Source organism: Ictidomys tridecemlineatus, chromosome 3 (assembly GCF_052094955.1).
Source record: "Ictidomys tridecemlineatus isolate mIctTri1 chromosome 3, mIctTri1.hap1, whole genome shotgun sequence".
NCBI lineage: Eukaryota > Metazoa > Chordata > Mammalia > Rodentia > Sciuridae > Ictidomys > Ictidomys tridecemlineatus.
The window spans coordinates 74,977,252-74,995,519 of record NC_135479.1 but is presented as its reverse complement, the minus strand read 5'-3'; the positions used below and the strand labels follow the sequence as shown (position 1 = coordinate 74,995,519).

At 51.0% G+C, this 18,268-nt stretch overlaps 3 protein-coding genes across 8 annotated transcripts in view; 1 reads left to right on the top strand and 2 right to left on the bottom strand.

The window, feature by feature from the left end:
* The window catches only part of Iho1 (interactor of HORMAD1 1), a 66,869-nt gene extending 57,873 nt beyond the window's left edge, over nt 1–8,996 (bottom strand). Inside the window, exon 1 of the mRNA XM_078043169.1 lies at nt 8,861–8,996. The gene's annotated coding sequence lies outside the window, so the exon portion shown is untranslated. The remainder of the gene's footprint in view (nt 1–8,860) is intronic.
* Klhdc8b (kelch domain containing 8B) lies at nt 8–9,001 on the bottom strand. Of its 3 annotated transcripts, none has more exons than XM_021727460.3 (6): nt 8,861–9,001; nt 3,232–3,739; nt 2,021–2,185; nt 1,476–1,700; nt 1,277–1,378; nt 8–869 (listed from the first exon to the last, which is right to left on the bottom strand). In XM_021727460.3, the coding sequence occupies exons 2-6, from the start codon at nt 3,605–3,607 to the stop codon at nt 673–675; spliced, it is 1,065 nt and encodes a 354-aa protein (XP_021583135.1). In that variant the 5' UTR covers nt 3,608–3,739; nt 8,861–9,001; the 3' UTR covers nt 8–672. The 3 variants fall into 3 exon arrangements, with proteins under 3 accessions (XP_021583135.1, XP_013214810.1, XP_005326964.1); XM_013359356.4 differs by lacking the exon at nt 8,861–9,001 and adding an exon at nt 4,467–6,039; XM_005326907.5 differs by lacking the exon at nt 8,861–9,001 and adding an exon at nt 4,613–5,147.
* Nucleotides 9,002–9,038: 37 nt separating this feature from the next.
* Nucleotides 9,039–16,513, top strand: Ccdc71 (coiled-coil domain containing 71). Of its 4 annotated transcripts, none has more exons than XM_005326906.5 (2): nt 9,039–9,163; nt 11,367–16,513. In XM_005326906.5, the coding sequence occupies exon 2, from the start codon at nt 11,419–11,421 to the stop codon at nt 12,799–12,801; it is 1,383 nt and encodes a 460-aa protein (XP_005326963.2). In that variant the 5' UTR covers nt 9,039–9,163; nt 11,367–11,418; the 3' UTR covers nt 12,802–16,513. The 4 variants fall into 4 exon arrangements, with proteins under 4 accessions (XP_005326963.2, XP_013214916.2, XP_040125630.2 ...); XM_013359462.4 differs by having other exon boundaries at nt 9,088–9,134; XM_040269696.2 differs by lacking the exon at nt 9,039–9,163 and adding an exon at nt 9,170–9,493.
* Nucleotides 16,514–18,268: the final 1,755 nt, after the last annotated feature.

Below are 18,268 nucleotides of genomic sequence, written 5' to 3'. Positions count from 1 at the left end.
CCCCACATCAGATTTCAGGAATACTTTTACTTTCATATCCAAAATTCCTAGATCCTCACAACAGCCCTGTGAGGTAGGTAGGGTAGGAAAGTTTCAGAGATCCTCATTCACAGACGAGGATGTTGAGGCACAGAGAGGTGAAATGACTTGCCCAAGGTCATACAACCAGCAACGTAGAGGGCCCAAAGTCACAATTCTTCTTGCCCTCTGGCAGTTTTTACGTCCTTTCCTCCATTCCCTCTGTGTCCCTCACCCTCTCTGAATATACCTAGGTCTGCAGGAACCTTCAAGATAGGCTGGGATTTTTCAGGAATGACCACTTAGATGATTCTGGCTAACTCGAGATAGTCAATGCCTATCCTACAGGGTGTAAGGCCAGCTCTCTCCTGAGCCCACTTTCCTGTTGGACACAGGGCCTAGGGGGCTCCTGGGTAAGGGTGGAGCTAGAATTATGGTTCATGAATTAATTGTGGTAAAGTTAGATGTGAGCATATACTTGGCCTATACTAAAGACAAAGGCTCCCTAACCCAAGCCCCCAAAGGAATGCCTCAAGTGCCTGTCCATATGCCTCCCTTATCCCAGAGCCATATAGAGCTCCTTCAGCAGCAAATGGAGCCACAAACACCTGCTCCTGTACTGAGCTGCTCCAGTGAACAGACCCAACCAGGCCTTCAGACTCCATCACACAGACATAGTGCCTCTACAGCTTGACTGGGGCCCTGGGCCACACCCCCAATAACAAACAGCCGGGGCCCTGCCTGTAGGCTAGAACAGGAGCAGCGAGCTGTGGGCATGGCAGGCAGTGCCTCCCAGCGCCGACGTGTAAGACTGAAGCTCTCCACGGAGCCAAGAGGGCATGGCTGGTTTCCTGTAGGAGAGACAGAAAGTTGTAAGGGGGTTCCAGGCCCTTTTGCTCACTGAGCCCAAAAAATAGCCCTTGACATCACTCCAGGATAGGCTACAAGTGCCTTGCTCCTCATTGTCCCTGTTCAGCATTTGTTCATTCATTCATTCATTCATGTTTTGATTTGTCCACTTGGCCACACATTCAGTGATCACCTTGTCTTGTTTCTGTCTCCTAGAGCCCTGATGGCACATAGACCCCCCAGTCAGGCACTGGGCCAGGCAGATCACAACCTGCTTTTGTCACAGACAAGGAAAGGGAGATCACAAAGTCCTGACCTCTGGAGTGTCTAGAGAAGGGGGTGTTCCTGCTGGGGGCTACTCTTTTCTGTCTTGGGCTCCCTTCTTCTCCCTAGCCCCACAAAAACTTACCAAGACCCCCGATGGCCAAGATGTGGCCCCCAAGGGAGCCAACCACAAAGTCTGCCCTCTTATCCCTCATACGCAGGCTGCGAGGCAGCTTGGTCCAGGACCCTGCAGGAAAGGGGAGGTCACATCTAACCACACATACATACTATGTCCCTCCATCCCACAGAGAGTAGGAATACAGCCCAGGACAGCCACTGCTTACCATGTTCTAGATCAAACATTTCCACAGTGTTGACAAAATGTGGACGGGAGTAGAAGTTGTGGGGCCCAGGCTGCTGCAGGCCACCCAGGCTAAAAACATTGCCTTCAGCCATGGCACAGCCAGCAAAGGCCCGGCGGCTAGGCAGGCTCGGATGCCGGGTCCAGGTACGGGCCTCCAAATCAAAAGCTTCAAAAGCAGTCACTGGGAGCTTGCCCTGGCGGCCCCCTGCCAATGGAATTGGGACACACAGTCCAGGGAACTTGATGGGCTCCTCATTCACCAAGTTGCAGATCTGTCTGCCCCAGCCTCCCAGGCACAGCTGTGTGCACATCCGCATGTGGATCATCTACCACACAGTTGCTCAGGCACTGGGGTTTGGTTTTCCAACCTCAGCAGGGCCACCAGCAGTCAGAGCCTCAGAGTAGTCCTGGATCATCCCAACAAAGCTTCTCAAGTCCTGCCATCTCAGACTGAGCTAGATCCCTCCCACACCAATATATGGTGATGGACTCTAAACCCCTTTCTTACATCTCCCAGACCCTTACCCAAGACATAGATCTTGTTCCCATGCAGGAAGGTAGAAGCCCCATAGCAGGGTGTGGGCATGGAGGGTAGCGAAAGCCAGCAGTCACGGCGGGGCTCATATACCCGTACCTGGGCCTGGGGGGCCGTGTCAGGGCCCATTCCTCCCAGGGCATACACCATACCATCTGCATAAAAAAAGAATAATTCAGACTGCATTCCAGCCTAGCTAAGGTAGCCCACCCTGACAGCTGCCCTAGTCATGCCTGGAGTGGCTAGAAACCCATGGTGTTTGTTTAAAACCCTGCTGCACATCTGGGGTGAAAGCTGGGAGAGGTAGGATTCTAGCTCTGGCCAGGGCCCCTCTGAGTGAAGAGCAGGAGGCGGCTGATCTAATTATAATCCAGCTCTGTCTCCCTGGAGACGCTATGGCAACCAAGTCTGGCATCCAAGCAGGGCTGGTCTAGGCCAGTGGTCAGACCTGGAGGCCACAAGGTAGGGGCTCCCTTGTTAGGGGTCATTTAAACCAGGTGTTGGTGGCATATGGGTAACTGCTTAGCATGAAGCTCAGTCTAGGGAGAAGATTGGAGATCACTTGGCATGGGGGCAGGGCTGGGAGAAGGCTTAAGCCTATAGGATAGAGGTGAGGGCCACAGGCCTTCAGCATCAGTCTCCCTACCAGCACCTCTACACCATACCCTTACACTAGCTTAGGTTCCTGCCTTCTGTTAAGCCCTCAGAATGAGCTAAGTGCATGTCTAGTAGCCTTGGGGTGATGTGCCTGTCAACTGGGTTTCCATGGCAACCATCTTCAGGTCAGCTTGGCCTTTGTCCATATGAGGATCCCTGGTGTGTATGTGTATATAGTGGGGGAGTCTAAGCACTTAAGCATTTGCTGGGCTCTGAGCCAAGGCCCTGCTTCCCTCCCCCAACCCAAGACTATTTATAACCATGAGAGTCATTAGGCCACCCCCCCCCTACTGTCTCTAAGAAATGAGGAATGGGGCAGGGTGGTGGCTGAGACCTATCATTCTGGGGACCCGTCTGTGGTTCTGTCCTCACCTCATAGCCAGAAAAGTCAGTTAACAGCCCAGTTCAGAGGGAGACATGAGAGGATACAGGAAGCAAAGCAATGTCTGGGCAGCTCTTGTCTAGTCTCTGAGAGCAAGGGACCAAGTCAGGACAGAATAGAGGGTTTGGGACACTTTGAGACCTTCCTTGGGAAGCCACTCACCTCTCTCTACAGTTGCAACACCCATGGCTGCTTGAGGAAGGGTGGCCCGACGCTCCCAGCGGCCTTCATCAGCTAGGAAGGCCTCCACAGCAGCTACTGGACTCTGGATTTCATCCACACCCCCCACCACTAGCACCTGCTTGCCCAGAACCACAGCAGCTGCACCAGCTCGGGCAGTGGGCAGAGGCGCCAGTGCCAGCCATGTGTGCGAGGCCATGTCCAGTGTTTCGGCAGTATCCAAGGGTAACCCAGACCGGCCACAGCCCCCCAACACCAGCACCTGCCCATCCTGGTGCGCCACTGTTCCATACACCCGGCAAGTGGGCATGGGGGGAAACACCTGCCAAGCAAAGGTGTGGCCACCACCTGCAGCCATGTCATTCACTGCTGTGGCAGGCCATGCTATCTGCTCAGGCTGTAGGCCTTACTGGGGAGACATGATAGAATCTCATCTTGATTCTGCCAAGGATGCGAGGAGTGTCTGAGCAGTCCAGGGAATTGCCTCCACCTGGAGGAGAAAAGGAAAAACAGGGTCGGGGCTTCCTAACCATCCTTTAGGGAAACAGTCGCAGCTTGTTGCTGAAGGCAGGGCAGGCTAAAATCACTGGTGGGAAAAGTAGGGGAAAGATCTACCCCTCTGACTAGCACACCTTCTGGAGTGGGAAGGAGGACATAAAGAGTGGTCTCCTCTGTATGGGGGCATGAGGGATGTTCCTCCCCAACCCCTGTGCTAACAACTAGGAGCAACTCAGTCAATCTGGGTCTAGGTAGAGAGAAGGTGACTAGAACAGAACTCTCCAGCCTAGTGCCCTTCCTTTCCTCTCAACAAGCCTCATCCTGGTTCTGCATGAGGTAAGTACTGCTAAATCTGGCTTCCAGTGTGCCCTGGGCAGCCTGGGATCCATCCATTCTGGTCCCCCACCTGATTCTAGGGTATCCTTACACCACCATTTCACAGTGTTCAACCATTCTCGCCAGCAAAAGACCAGGGTCCGGGGTATCTGAGGCTCAGGAGGCAGGGTGCCAGGGATCCACACTCCCCTAGAGGTTCACCCTCAAGGATTTCCCCATGCTAGCAGATTCCCTGGCGTCTAGAAGAAGGGGGTACTGGTTTGGGGAATCTCAAAACACAGGACTCTAGGGTACCAGAAGCCAGGGCGTTTCTTGTAGGAATGCGCAGCTGGACTACTCAGTCCCTTAAGAGCGGGATTCAAGTTCTTCAGCTTTCCCTTTACCTGGGGGTTTCCACTCAGACCATGGTTCTCCTCCTGGCCCCAAACTTCCAGTTCGCTGAGGTGGGGGCAGGTCTCGGCAAGTGCGCTTGGGGGCTCTACGCTCCACGCCCCAAACTTCCCCTGAGCGCGGATCCCGTGGGACTCACCCGCCGGGGTTCCGTGCCGCCGGGGCACGGGGTCCGCCGTTCCGCCTCCGCTGACGCCCGCTCTGGCTAGGGCTGTAGCCGAGCTCCGGCGGGGCTCCTGCACCGCTCGGGCGTGGGGCGGGGCTGGACCGGGTCCGCCCCTCGCTCCCCCTTCCCCAGACTCTGGGAAACCTCCTCCCGCCTTAACTCTGCACGTGCCGCGGCCGAAGAAGGGCGCACGGACCCACGAACACACACAAATGAACAAATAAATGGACATGTGGAACGTGGGCCTGCCAGGATTTAAGGTCCGACCCCAGGCGGGAGTAGAAATGAGGCAGCGCGGCACAATGCCGGTATGGTGAGGGGTCCGTCTGAGCCGGACCCAGCTTGAGTAAGCAAGGCCTGGAATCTGCGGGCTTGAGGGGCCGGCGCCAGTCCAGAGCAGTTGAGTTTGGAGGAGCCCAACTACCGGCTTTTCGGCTGCGCCATCTGGAGGCCACGTAAGGCGTGGCCTGGGTCTCTATTCCGGGGTTGCGGGCTCATTGCCCTAACCCAAGCACAAAACAGGGCGCAGAATAGATCCTATAGTGCATATTAAGATCAGCAGGGGATGGAGGAGCAGACAGTGGCCTCAGGGTCTCATAGGCCTGGGTGGAAGGAATTCTTGAGTAGCTGTGAGCAGAGGATGAACTAGAAGAGTCAGAGGTCAGAAGCCCTCCCAGGTGGGTCACTGGTCTCATCCTGTGAGGTCTGAGACTGAGGCTACTCTGGGGCCCAAGGTACTTTTGAGACTGCATCTTTAGGTTCCAAGGCCTGCATCTAGCCAACTCTAGAGTTAGGTGAGAGCAGATTGGTGTGGCAAAGACGCAACTAGCTCAGACTCAGACCTTGGAGCATTTGGAGCATTGGAGCATTCAGAATATTACCTGAGTCTTTGAGCTGGGGACTCACTTGTACAAGTCAGAGGTTACCTAAGGGAAGAGGTCCTTGCAGTAGTGTGTCAGTTTACTGCTTTGTTCTTTTTCTTTCTTCTATTCAAGGTACTGGTGATTAAACATAGGGACATTTTACCACTGAGCTACATCCCCAGCTCTGTTTTTTATTTTGAGTCAGGGTCTCACTAAAGACCTGATGAGGCTGGCCTCAAACTTGTGATCCTCCTGCCTCAGCTTCCCCAGTTGCTGGGATTACATATATGCACCACCACACTGGGCTCCTTGTCCCTCTTTCACAGGTTGTGTGAGTATGTGTCTGTGTTTTCCCCACAGCAGATTAGAGGCAAAGATACAAGTGCAAATCATTAGTATGGGTGATGAAGTCAGAGAGCATCAACAGATGAGTACAAAGTAGACAGGGGATGGGCTGGGGTTGTGGCTCAGTGGTACAGCGCTTGCCTAGCATGCCTGAGGCACTGGGCTCGATCCCCAGAACCAAGTAAAAATAAAAAGTAAAGGTATTGTGTCCATCTACAACTAAAAAAATTTTTAAAAAAAGACAGGGAAAGCAGCCACTAAAGAAGGTATCATCAAGCAGGTTACTACTGTGGGCAACTGGGACCACATGATCCTTCTGGGAATTTTAGAAGCTAGTGTAGAACATGGGCCTACAGAGCAGTGGGAGCTGAGGTTCTCATTCTCAAATCCCCATTAGTTATGGGTGGAGAACTATTTGGGGGCCTACCTGACTTCTGGCCTTTCCAGATTGTGGGTAAACTCTTCCCTATGGCCACAGAGAGAGCCTTCAGCCTTTTCAGGGGATGGCAGTTGAAGTCAGAGACCAGCACGGAAATGGTGGTGCCTTAGCTAGTTACAGACTGCATAGACCTTGACTAGAATTCCTACCCCACTTCACCCTGACTTGCTTCCACACTTGAGGCACTTCACCCCAGGGAATGCGCTAACTGCCCTGAGGACCCTTCGGGGGTTTCCCCTCTCCAAGCCCCTATCCTTTTCGGAAGTTAGGTATTTACAAGCTGCCTGTCTTTAGTTACCTCCTAGGACCAAATTCCTCTAGTCTATCCTTTCCCTCCAGTCAAGTTCTTCAAGCCATCTACCCTCATAGGCTCTCCTGCCTTGTTTTTTGCCATGTCAATCTGTTACCACTTCTTCCCCAAAAGTGTTCTTGAAAAATCATTATAAAACTAAAACTAGAGAGTAAATATTAGTTTGTCTTGGCTGAAGTTTTGCTGACATTTTCATCTCTTGTGACCTCAGCTTTCTCTTGCTGCTTTGCTTGTCTTGTGTCTCAGAATCTTTTGCTGGCTCTTCTTCCTTTCCCTACCCAGAGCTCAATCTCTGACCCCAGCTTTCCTCACATTCTGGCTCTTGGGGAAATCTCTACCAGGCTGCTGCCTTCGCTCACATCTAAATCTCTACCAGATCTCTCTACTCAGGTGGATATGGGTCCAGAGTCTACTTAGATGATACAAGGTACCAAATGGAAAACAGGATAGATTCTGGGATCATCTTCCCAAGATGAGGTAGACTCTTCACATTTCATCCTGTTTGATTCCATTTATACCTTTGGCATCCGCCAAAGTCTCGGTCAAGTCAGATTGCGCTCTGATGAGTGCTCCCACAGAGTTTCATGTGGGACTTTCTGGGCATCATTTATACCTTTGGCATCCGCCAAAGTCTCGGTCAAGTCAGATTGCGCTCTGATGAGTGCTCCCACAGAGTTTCATGTGGGACTTTCTGGGCATCACCCCCTCAGGGAGCTAGGTACCCTATGATACTTACCCCTAACCTCCACCATCTCTCTAGTTCCCATAATTAACAGGTACAGAGAAGGATGGACCTACCCCTCTTGCCCTGAGCTATGGACTGGACATCACCAAAGAGAGATCTCCTTTCCAGGATATACCTGGGCTGGTGCCATCCCTGGAGGTCAAGCTCTTCCTATTCATGGAAATGGTTTCTGTTTGCATAACCATGGCCCAGCCAAATACAGGGGAACAAAACTGCTGGTTTGGGAAGACAACTAAAGTAGATGGTAAGATTCTATTGGCCCGAGAATAAAAAACCAATCCTCTCAACCATAGATAGGCCATAGAAAAGGCTAGTTAGAGATTGGAAATGCCAAGTTGGTAGCCCATGAGACCCTGGCTGGTGGGACCCCACACTTCCTTTCTAGGGCCTAAAAACACTAATCCCAGAGGAGCAGGAGATTTTGCAATTCTTGCTGGACATCTGGACTATGTATCAGTGTGGAGACCCTGAGAAGCTAAGGGCACCAGGTGAGGCCTAGGGCATTGCTGAGTGGAGTGGGTGCTTATATTTAGGAGTGTCTGAATCCTTCTAAAGACAAGGAAATAGAAAGCAGCCAGAGGATTCTGAGGTCATATGGGAAGGGAAAAGGACAAGTACCCAGACCCTAAAAGAAACTTCTAGCCATCCTCTTGTGATTGCTAATAGACTTCTACCTTCCCCCAACTACCAAATATGGCACCATTACAAAGATTAGGGTACAAGAATTGTGGCCATATTTCTGCCTTCTGTGTCAGGCTCTGACCAAATTCATATGCCCCTACTATCACACCCATGAAACCAGGACTCCCATGATGGCTCCCAATCTGGATTCAGGAGATCCTGACAAATGGAGCTTTTGGTCAAACTTTGTGCAGACCATTCTGCCTCATCTGAAGGCACAGACCCCAAGGGATAATTTTGACCTGAGTTCTCTAATTTGGTGCTACAAGAGTAGTGGATCACCATCATTCTGATGGCTATAGCAGATGCAAAGACTGATGTCCCACTCTCCTAGGCAAAAGGATAGGGGATCTGGGCAGTGTTAAGATTGGAGGTGGAACTTTTGTGCCATTGATGAGCTGAGGCTGGACCAGGGCCTCTCCATAACATTAGTGCACATATGCCTAGGTAAGTATACTCAGGCCTACATTGGTATACTGTGGTTTAAAGACTAGACATGAATATCTTTGGACTTCCGTATAGCACTTATGATCACATGGGTATACCACTCTTTCATTGATGTATAGTGGGCTCCATTTTCAGGAAGACAGGAGGGCCTTTTCTCCTCAGAGGAGATACCTTTGCTGCATAACATAGGGGCTACCCTGAGACACTTCCTATTAGGGAATACTCCTTTCATCCTCTGGTCAGATGCCTGGGACAGAAGTGGGCTTTGTCAGTTTCTACAGGAGGACCAGAGTATGGAAAATGGCCTGGACCTTGCCAGGAACCACTCCCAGATGTCAGTGCATTACCAAGGCCTCTTAGGATGTCAGATGGCCCCCTAATCCAGCCCTACCTGGACTCAGTAGTCTTGCCTGAGGCTGCGCTCGAGGGTGCCTTTGATACTCAGACTCCTGAATTGTACCAGATGGGTTTGTGGCGGTCTTCGCGGCCACCACCTCCAGGCGGTCCTCCCGGGTACCCAATCTGCCTCGCCCCCAGACTTTGGGGGGAAATGGGGTCTCGGGGGTCAAGGGTCATTAGGGCGGGCCCGGCCCCGGAAGCGGAAGCTCGGCCCACTTCCGGCACGCAGCGGGCGGCCATGTTGGAGCATCGGAGGCGGCGCAGAGGTGCGTCCTGGGTCCCCGCGGCGGCGCCGGTAGGTTGGAGCCGCGGGCCTAGCCGCGCCGCGGAGTGGCGGCCCGCGAGGCGGCAGGGCGGAGGGCCCGGGCGGCTGACGCTTCCCGGACCCGCGTTCTCCGCTGGTTTGGCCCAGGCCCTCACCCCTCCCCCATTCAGCAACCCCACCCTGGGGCTGCGCGGTCCGGGTCGAGCTAGGACGGCCCACCCTACATATTTCATTGCCGCTGTGACCCCTGCCCCGCCTTCTCCTTTTGGGCTCCTGGGACGCGGATTTCTAGCCAAAGGGTCTCGATATGCCCCTTGACACCATTCCTCTTGTCTGGCGCCTCACCCGACCCCATCTTTGGTGAGCCTCCCCTGCTGGCCCAGAGGCACTTGTGAAGGCAAGTTCGGGCCCCGGCTGCGTCCTGTTTCCGAAGCCTCTTGAAAGCCGAGAAGACCCTTACCATGGGTTCCCACTGACCTAGGCGAAGAGCCCCGGGGTCATCCTAGTATCAGCGCCGGGGGTTGCAGGTGGGAATAAGCCTCTCTCTATTCTACAGTTCACTGCCCTGGGAACTACATCCCCTCAAATAAATAAATAAAAGAACTAAAAGTCATGTGCAAGGATTGTGCTTGTAGAGCGGCCTCTGGGGAGGGGAAGTGCCTCAGACACCTGAGGATCCAAGAATGTTTCCAAACAAAGAGCCCTAGGGCACTTCCTCCAGGGGATTCTGAAGACTTCATCTGCTCTATTAGAGCGGTGGGAACAATCTGTACAGCCAGTCCTCAAGGCCCCAGGGACCTGCCTGATCCCAGCTGATCTTTTAATGCTCCAGTGCAGCCGGGGAGCTGCCACTTGCCTATGGGAACCCTGAAACTCTGGGTTGGGTACTAGATAATAGTCATGACTGATGTACACAGCTTCAGAGAAGCCTGGGACAACTTGAGTGTTCCCTTCCCAGACAACTCTGGGATGTTCTGCTGTCTGTTGCCCTCTAAGCTCTGAGGTTGGAGGTCTCAGGCCTTTGCTGTTCTTGTGACTTGCCATCCTATACAGAGCCTTTTTCTTCCACTGACTTCAAACCTTGGGCTTTTGGTCTGGCTGCCTGATCCCCAGGCTGCCTGGTTGCCTAGAGATTTCATCTGTACCTGTTACTCATCAGCTTTTTAGTGAGTCTCTGTCTTTGCCTGGGGTTGGTCTCCATGACTCTAAAGCAAGGATTTGGACTATCAAGTAGCCTCTGAAAGCAAAACTTCTGGGCAGAGACACCCCCCACCCCCACCCAACCAGCACTGAACACCAGCAGCTGGAGGCACACAGATGAGTGTGGACTTTGGGTGTAAGTGCGGGCCCTTTGGCAAAACTTCAGAGCTGGGAAAACAGTCCTACCCTTGACCTGTTTTCCCAGCTAAACTCAGCCTGGCCCCAGACTCCCCATCAGATGTGCCTTACTCTTTCACAGTTCAGAGCCAGTGTATAATCTTCATTTCTACCTGGTACTTTTCTATTCATTACTCATCCTAGGTAGATGTTGCCTCTTGCAGGAGTTCTTTCCTGACTTATTGGTAAGCTAAGCTTGGTTACACCATATGCTCCTAAGAGCATTAATGGTGCCTGTGACTTACCTTCTGGACAAGGCTCATTGAAGACAGAGATGTTGGCTTGTGCTCCCAGGGCTATCTAATTAGGTTTTTGGCATCAGAAAAATATAGATTTAATAAGGACTGGGGATGTAGTGGTAGAACACTATCTCGGTAGTAGAGCACTTGCCTAGCATGAGCAGAGACCCAAGTTTGATCCCTAGAACCACAAAAAAAAAAAAAAGAAAAATTTTAAGCCTTAGATGGCTGCACACCTATAGTTCCAGCAACTAGGGAGGCTTAGGTGAGAGGATCATTTAAGCCTGTAAGTTTAGGACCAGCTGGGACAACATAGCAAGATTCTGTCTCAAAAGAAGGAAAAGAAAATGTAGAAATTAATTAAAATGAACTAGATTTAAAGTTTTCCAGGAGCCCAGGAGCAGGTTAGGTTCTTCTGAGCTACTGAAAAATGGCTAATCAATACCCACTCCAGAATGGTTGAGGGTCATCAGACTAGGGTTTTACCCCAGGAAATGACTCACTCTGGCTAGTTCCCTCAGTGACATAGAGAATGGCGTCGCTGATAGACCTGTCTACTTGCTTTGGCTCCATATCTTGGGGCCATTCTTATTGACTCTTTTCTTCTTGCCTTGGAGGTGCCAAGTGCTGATTTACGGATACCTAGGCAGATCTGCAGTGCCTAATGCCATGAGTGTGGTGGTGCAGCATGTGGAGGAAAAAGCTGTGCACTCCTGGTCGCGCATCTCCACAGCAGGAAAGAAGGCCCTGGAAGAGGCGCTGCTTGTCTTTAACCCCATGAGCCAGGATCTCAGTGCCACAGAGGCCCAGCTTGTGGCCTTTCTACAGGGTCTGCGAGATGATGGCTTCCAACCTACCATTCTACGCAGTGGTGATGTCTATGGGTATAGTTCATGTACAGCCAACCCTCCAAGCCAGACGAAACTACAAGCTCGTGCCCCCATCCCAGCTGCCACATCACCTCCAGCCAGTGCTCCCCGAACTGCCATTCAGCTGCCCTCAGGCAGGGCCACATTGCTCCCCATGCCACTGTCTGGCAGGCTGGCCAAAGGGTCCACACCAACCCTCACCAAACATGCTACCACCAATCTGCTGCTGAGCTCCCTGAAGCAATCAAGTGCCAGCCGTGCCAAGGGTGCAACAGTGGGCTTCCCTGCTCACCTCTATCCAAGTGTCTACCCTGCTATGCGGCTTTCAGTTGTCCTTGAGGCTCTGGTTCCACTCAAGACTCCCATGCCTTGCTTAGGTGCTAGGCACAAGGCACAGTCACTAAGACTTTCACTTGCAGACTCTCCCCTGAAATTGCGGAAAGGTTCAGGGAAGGGTCCAGGGAACCCCCAGCCCAAAGCTCCCAGAAAAACAAACAAGGGCCCCAAGTGTCTGACTCGCAAAGGCCCTGGGACTGGACCCCAAGGAGGCACTGGGCTCCAGAGCAAGACTTACAGAACCACTGGTTCTCTCAGTGATCTGCAAATGAAAGGGGGCTCTGCCCTGAGCACTAAATCAGACCAGGCCAAGGCAGCTCAAACAGTGTCCAGAGCTGCCTATGCCCATGCCAGTGTGATTCGAACACAGGCCAAGGCAGCCAAAGCTGATGCAGCACAAGTCAAGGCTAAGGCCAAGGCAGTGCAGGCCAAGGCCAAGGCAGTCAAGGCCAAGGCCAAGGCAGTGCAGGACAAGGCAGTCAAGGACAAGGCAGTTAAGGCCAAAGCAGCTCAGACCCAGCCCAAGGGCAGGGGCAGGCCAAAGGGATCTGCTCAGGCCAGAACTGCAAGGAAGGGCCAGAAAACCTACTCTGAGACTGTGGGGCAGAAGAGGAAAAGGGCTGAGGAAGCAAAGGACCTTCATCCTAAGAAGAGAACACGGCTGGGGCCTCGATCTCCTAAGTCATGGCTGGGGCCAGCAACAGCAAAGCTCCTAAAGTTCCGGGCCATAAAGGTAGACAGGCAGTCCTCAGATGATGAGGTTCGACAGCGGGCCCAACAGATACTCCGTGTGAACCTGTCTCCTATAATATGGCTCCAGCCATTGCTGCCATACTCAACAGCCTGATTCCTTCATACAGCAATGTTTGAGAAAACAGCCCAACTGTGTGTGTGGCCAGCGGCACAGTGTGCCATGCCTGTGGACTGCAACTTTGAGGATTCTGGGTACCTCTCCAGGGCCCCTGCGGCTGCCAGTCTCCTTTCAGAAACTGGAGGATTTGTGGTGGGGTGGGTAGTGGGAGGGGTGTTCTTATGGCGCAATGCACTGTGACTTGTTTTTCAAGTTGTATGTCCACTGTTCCATCTATCATGTTTTATACCTTTCCACCTTCCGGTCTCCCTGCCCACCCTCCATGGTCTTTTATTGTGTGTGTGGCTGCTGGCAAGCCAGCTTAAGCATATAGGGAAAGTTGTCCCAGTCAGTTTGAGTGATGGGGTAGGAAGGCAGAAAGGGGAAGCATAGGCCTCTCTGGAAAGACTAGTGGGAATTTGGATACTGGCTTCTGTGGGTATGTGAGAGACAGCTCATGAGGGTACAGGCAAAGCCTCTGTGAGGTAGGATACTTCACCTTGAGGCTGCCCTATTTTTTATCCAGTCAGACCCCGTATAGTAGGACTGGGCAGCTCAGTGGGGAACCTTGCAGCTAGCAGTATTTTAGGCCAGGGAAGGGAGACTTTGTGGTACTGCTACTGGGGGACAAAAGATACCCTGGCTTTGTCTGGAATGGGGCCAAGCTTAAAGGGGTTGAAGTGCCTCTGCTGAGAATGCACTAGCTTGTTTCTCCAGTTGGTGGTAAAGGACTGGGCATTCAGTTAGGACTATAGAGCCTGCCTTCACTGACCAAAGAATTTTCTTAGTTATGTAGGATATCTGAGTTTCCATCTCTGCTTCATCAGCAGTGCTTTTCAAGTGCTTTGTTGACTCCCAGGTACAGTTTCACCATGCCCCCCTATCACAGACCTGTATATTTCAGGTGTTATTGGCACATCCTGCTTTGGAGGGAGGGCTGGGCCTTGAATGCAACCAGCTGCCCTATCCATCTATAGTTCATCACTGATTGCCCAGGCTATATAACAGTGGCTGAGCACATAGGGAGGGAGACACATTGCCCAAAGGCTCCTGGGGACAGCATTTCAGGGATGGAGGGGAGAGCTTTGTTTGGATGAGAATCAGATCCTCTCTGTCTCTGGGTTTGTCTGAGCCCTACTATTGCTAGTTTCCCTGAGTGGTGGGCCTGTGGAGAAGCTCTAGATGTTCCCCGCCCCCTTTATTCTGCCCCTGGGTACTGCTAAGTAATTAACTATTAACGTCCTTCCCCTGAGTGTATTGTCCTCCCTTGGTTCCCCAAACTCTGAGGACATCTTTGTAACCATCTGTGCTGTAACCCTTCAATCCTGCATGCTACTTACCCTCTGGGTTCTGCTTTCATTGTGAGAATGGGAAAGACCTAAGGGCCACACTACCTCTTCAAGGGCTGCCTTTTGGGACCCACTCTGTATTTTCCCTCATGCCTGATTCCAGGTCCCAGCATTTATGACTCCTGGTAGAGTTGGGTCTCCTTCCATTTCTATTGCTGCCACCAGTGGGTGAGGGTTGGTTGTTTGCAAGAGGGCCAAGCAGAGGGGGAGGAGGAATCTGGCCTCCTGGTGGGATGGGGTGAAGTAGGGGTATCTCAGATTTCTACTTAAGACTCTACCCCACAGCCGAGTGGGGTGGCGCATGCCTGTAATCCCAGCAGCTCAGGAGGCTGAGACAGGAGGATCGCATGTTCAAAGCCATCCTTAGCAATAGTGAGGCACTAAGCAACTCACTGAGACCCTGTCTCTAAATAAAATACAAAATAGGGCTAGGGATGTGGCTCAGTGGTTGACTGTTCCCTGAGTTCAATCCCCAGTACCATAAAAAAAAAAAAAAAGATTACACCTCCCAGTCCCAGCTCCTAGATCAGTTGGCCAGAGGGTGCCAGGTGTACTCACTTGGCTGCTCAAGCAACAGTTGTTACCTGTCCCCTGGCAACTTGGTTGTTGGTAAACCAAAACCTCAAACTTCATCCACCTGTGACCTTCATGGCCCCATACAGTATTGTATTGTCTGTTACCCTGCAGGTAGGTAAGAGAGTGAGAGCCCTGAAGACTGCTGTCTTTGAGTTGTGGGGGCAGTTTCTTTGGGGTGTCCTGGATGGGTTAGAGTCCTATGGGGGTCTGGGTCATTGCTGGGGGCTGGAGGGAGCACCCTGTGCTATGATATTTTGGAATAAGAAGCTGACCTGCACCTCCTGCCTAGTCAAGTCTCCCTGGGCCCTCCCTGACAACTCAAGAATTGCTGCTTTTATGACCAGGGAGGTCATGACATGGAGAATGTGATCTCCCAGAGTGGCTGTGGAAGGAACAAGACCTGGTGGCAGACAGAGTGGTAAGGGTACTGGTGTGGCCCTAGGTGGAAGTCTAGGGTCAAGGCCTGATTATGGATTAGATCTAAGGTTGACTATGTTGAAATTGCCGCTATTCATCTGGACCTAAAGGATATCTCTACCCCTTTTATTATCGTGAAAAGTGCCCCAGACTGAAGGCTTGCCCAGCAAGTGCTGATCCTATGCCTCCCTACTTGATGGTCACCAAGGATGCTTATCCCTGGTGACCCAAGGCCCCCTTCCTGTCTAGACATTCTACCCAACAGCTCTGCTCTTTGAGTGGACCATGCCCACTCCTAGCACATGTACCAAGGCTTTGCCAATAATTGTTTATGCTTTTTTCTTGGGATTCTCTTCTGCCCCTATCCAAAAGATCAATGACTTTGTCTATGACCAGCATTCCTTGAACATTGAGCTTTCCACTAAGGGCAAGTTCAACCCTAGAGAGGAAGGGAAGGGGTCTGGCAAAGCCTGTTTCCTCCTCTTAGATCATTTTAAAAGTTCTAGACCCTGCCATTCTAGTGGAGGACCCAAATAATCTTGTGCGTTGGAATGTCAGGACAAAGCCAGACAATGTAGGGAAATAAGGTCCTGCCTGGGGGTTTGCACTGACAGCAGGGCAGGTAGTCTAGCCAGCTCAGTTTCCTTAGCTGTGCCCCACCAGGGTCCTTTATTGTGGTCCCTGTGTTGGCTTCCCATTATTTCCCTAGAGCACAGGAACTGCAAAGGGGAGCCATCTCCATTTATCTCCTATCACTGAACCCCTTATGGAGCTCTATTGTAGTCCATTTTACTGTCCCCGTTGTTGTCCTCATCTCTGTTCTATGAGGGCTCCTCATAACTCCCCTGTTGTGGTCCTCCTGTCATTGCCCTCCTAGATTCATGATCCTTGCCTGTCAGTCCCTCTTGTCCCTGCAGTTGCTTCTAGGTGGCATCAGGGAATCTCTGGATATGAACTCTTTCTTGTAAATAAGTCTTTTGTTAAAGGACTAGAGAGCTATATAATCATAACCAGCAGAGTCAGTCCAGGAGGATACCAGAGAAGGACAGATTCTAAACAAGACTTCTTTACATGTACTAGGTATTCCCTCCCCACTTTAATTTCAGCTATTACTTACTGCTTATCCTGGGCCCTCATATTGGATCTGCAAGCTGCAGAGGAAAGAGAAGAGGCCTGTAGAGAAAAGACGTGAGAAAGCCTCAGCTTTGTGTTTAAGGTGCAGAGCAGAAAGAGAAATCAGAGACCCATCCCTTCATCCATGTGTATATTTAATAAGGGTTCTTTAAGCTCCACCCTCTGTCAGACATTTTCTTTTCTTTTAAATTGGTTTTATTTTTGAATAAAATACATGACAGTGGTGTCAGGCATTTTCTAGGCAGTTTGATGTGTGGCAGGTGGACAAGGTTTTTGTTGGAGCTAACATGAAAGCAAGAAAGACAGTTGATAGATAATGGAACATACTAATAATTTATGTGGTTAAATGGGATGATATACAGATTTCTAGTTTGGGTGAAGGACTGAGAAGTGAAATCTTTTTTTTTTTTTTTTTTTTTTTTTTGGTATTGGGGGATTGAACCCAAAGGTGCTTAACACTGAGCTACATCCCCAGCCCTTTAATTTATTATTTAATATCTTTATTTTTTATATGTTTTCATGCAGTACTGAGGATCAAACCCAGTGCCTCACACGTGCTAGGTGAGCCATAACTCCAACCCAAATTTAATTAATTATTAAAAAAAATTTTTTTTTGTACCAGGGATTGAACCCAGGGGTGTTTAACACTAAGGTGCATCCCCAGCCCTTTTGATTTATTTTTTATTTTTTGAGACAGTGTCTTGCTTAGTTGCAGAAGCTATATTTGAACTTGTGATCCTTCTGCCTCAGCCTCCTGAGCTGCTGGGATTACAGGCATGTACAACTGGCTTAAAGTGGAATCCTTTACTGCATTTGGGGAAGTAGTTTTCAGATACCTGGAGATGTCAGAATGAGGTACTAGGAAGTAGTGAGATGTACAGAAGCAACATCAGAACTGGAAAAAGGGAACTCTAAGTGCATTGGTGGAATTAAACATGATTATCCCAGGATGGTACACTCAGGGGATCATGGATAGGGAATCCCACAACATGGGTGCTTGAGGAGGTAACTGCAAGAATATAGAGATAAGAGACTGCCTGCCATTCTTTCCCCTCCATCCCAGCCATAGATATGTGAGACACCTGAAGTCTGACCTTCTGTGTCTCCAGCATATGACTATCCTCCATGTGAACTTCCCCCAAACTGCATACACTGGGGGACCTCAATGGACACCCCTTCTATTACTATGTCCTCTATGAGTTCAAGATCAGAAGCAGTTGTCATGCCATGATCATACCCCTAAGTGCAGATCTGCACATGGGGCCCCAGCCAATGTGGAAGGAATGGTAAGGACCATGGAAGGGATATCTTGTAGTGGAATGGGTACAGTTTTGCATCTATCATCACCATATAACTGGTGTTCACTGAGTGCCACCAGTACCTGCAACAGGACCACTCATGTCATGCAACAAGTCTAGGCACCTCCATGTCTGCCCAGGTAGGTGCCGTGTCCTACCCTGCTGGCCAAACCTGCCATGGGTCAGCCCACCCTATATCTACCTCTCAGGTTCTGCCCCAGAAATTGAGTGGCATGGACATGCCTAAAGTTGTCACTTTGACATGGCTGCGTTTCTGTCATCTGGCAATGTGAATGGAGGAGTGTGCAATTTATGTCAGCACAGGCTAGGCCTTCTTCCACTTATAAGCCTACGGAGGATTCTTGTTCCCCTTGATCCTATAGACATGGGTCCTCCAAACTCCAGTTCCAACTCTAATCCTGATTCTTCTGCTACATGGTGACTTCTGACCTAATTGCTTCCTTAACCTCTGACCACTGATCCAGCCTGTAACTGTGACCCTGTGCGTGGCCTGGAAGGGGGTTTGTGAAACCATGTCTGGGGGCAGTGCTGTGACTTCTGACAGCCTGGTCCTTATGGTATGAATTCCATTGAGCCTAAGGGATGCTAGCATGAGCAATCCTTAGGGTAGTCCCCCAACCCCATGTCCTCTTAGATCTGCCCTCAAACATTTACCTGATAACACATGCC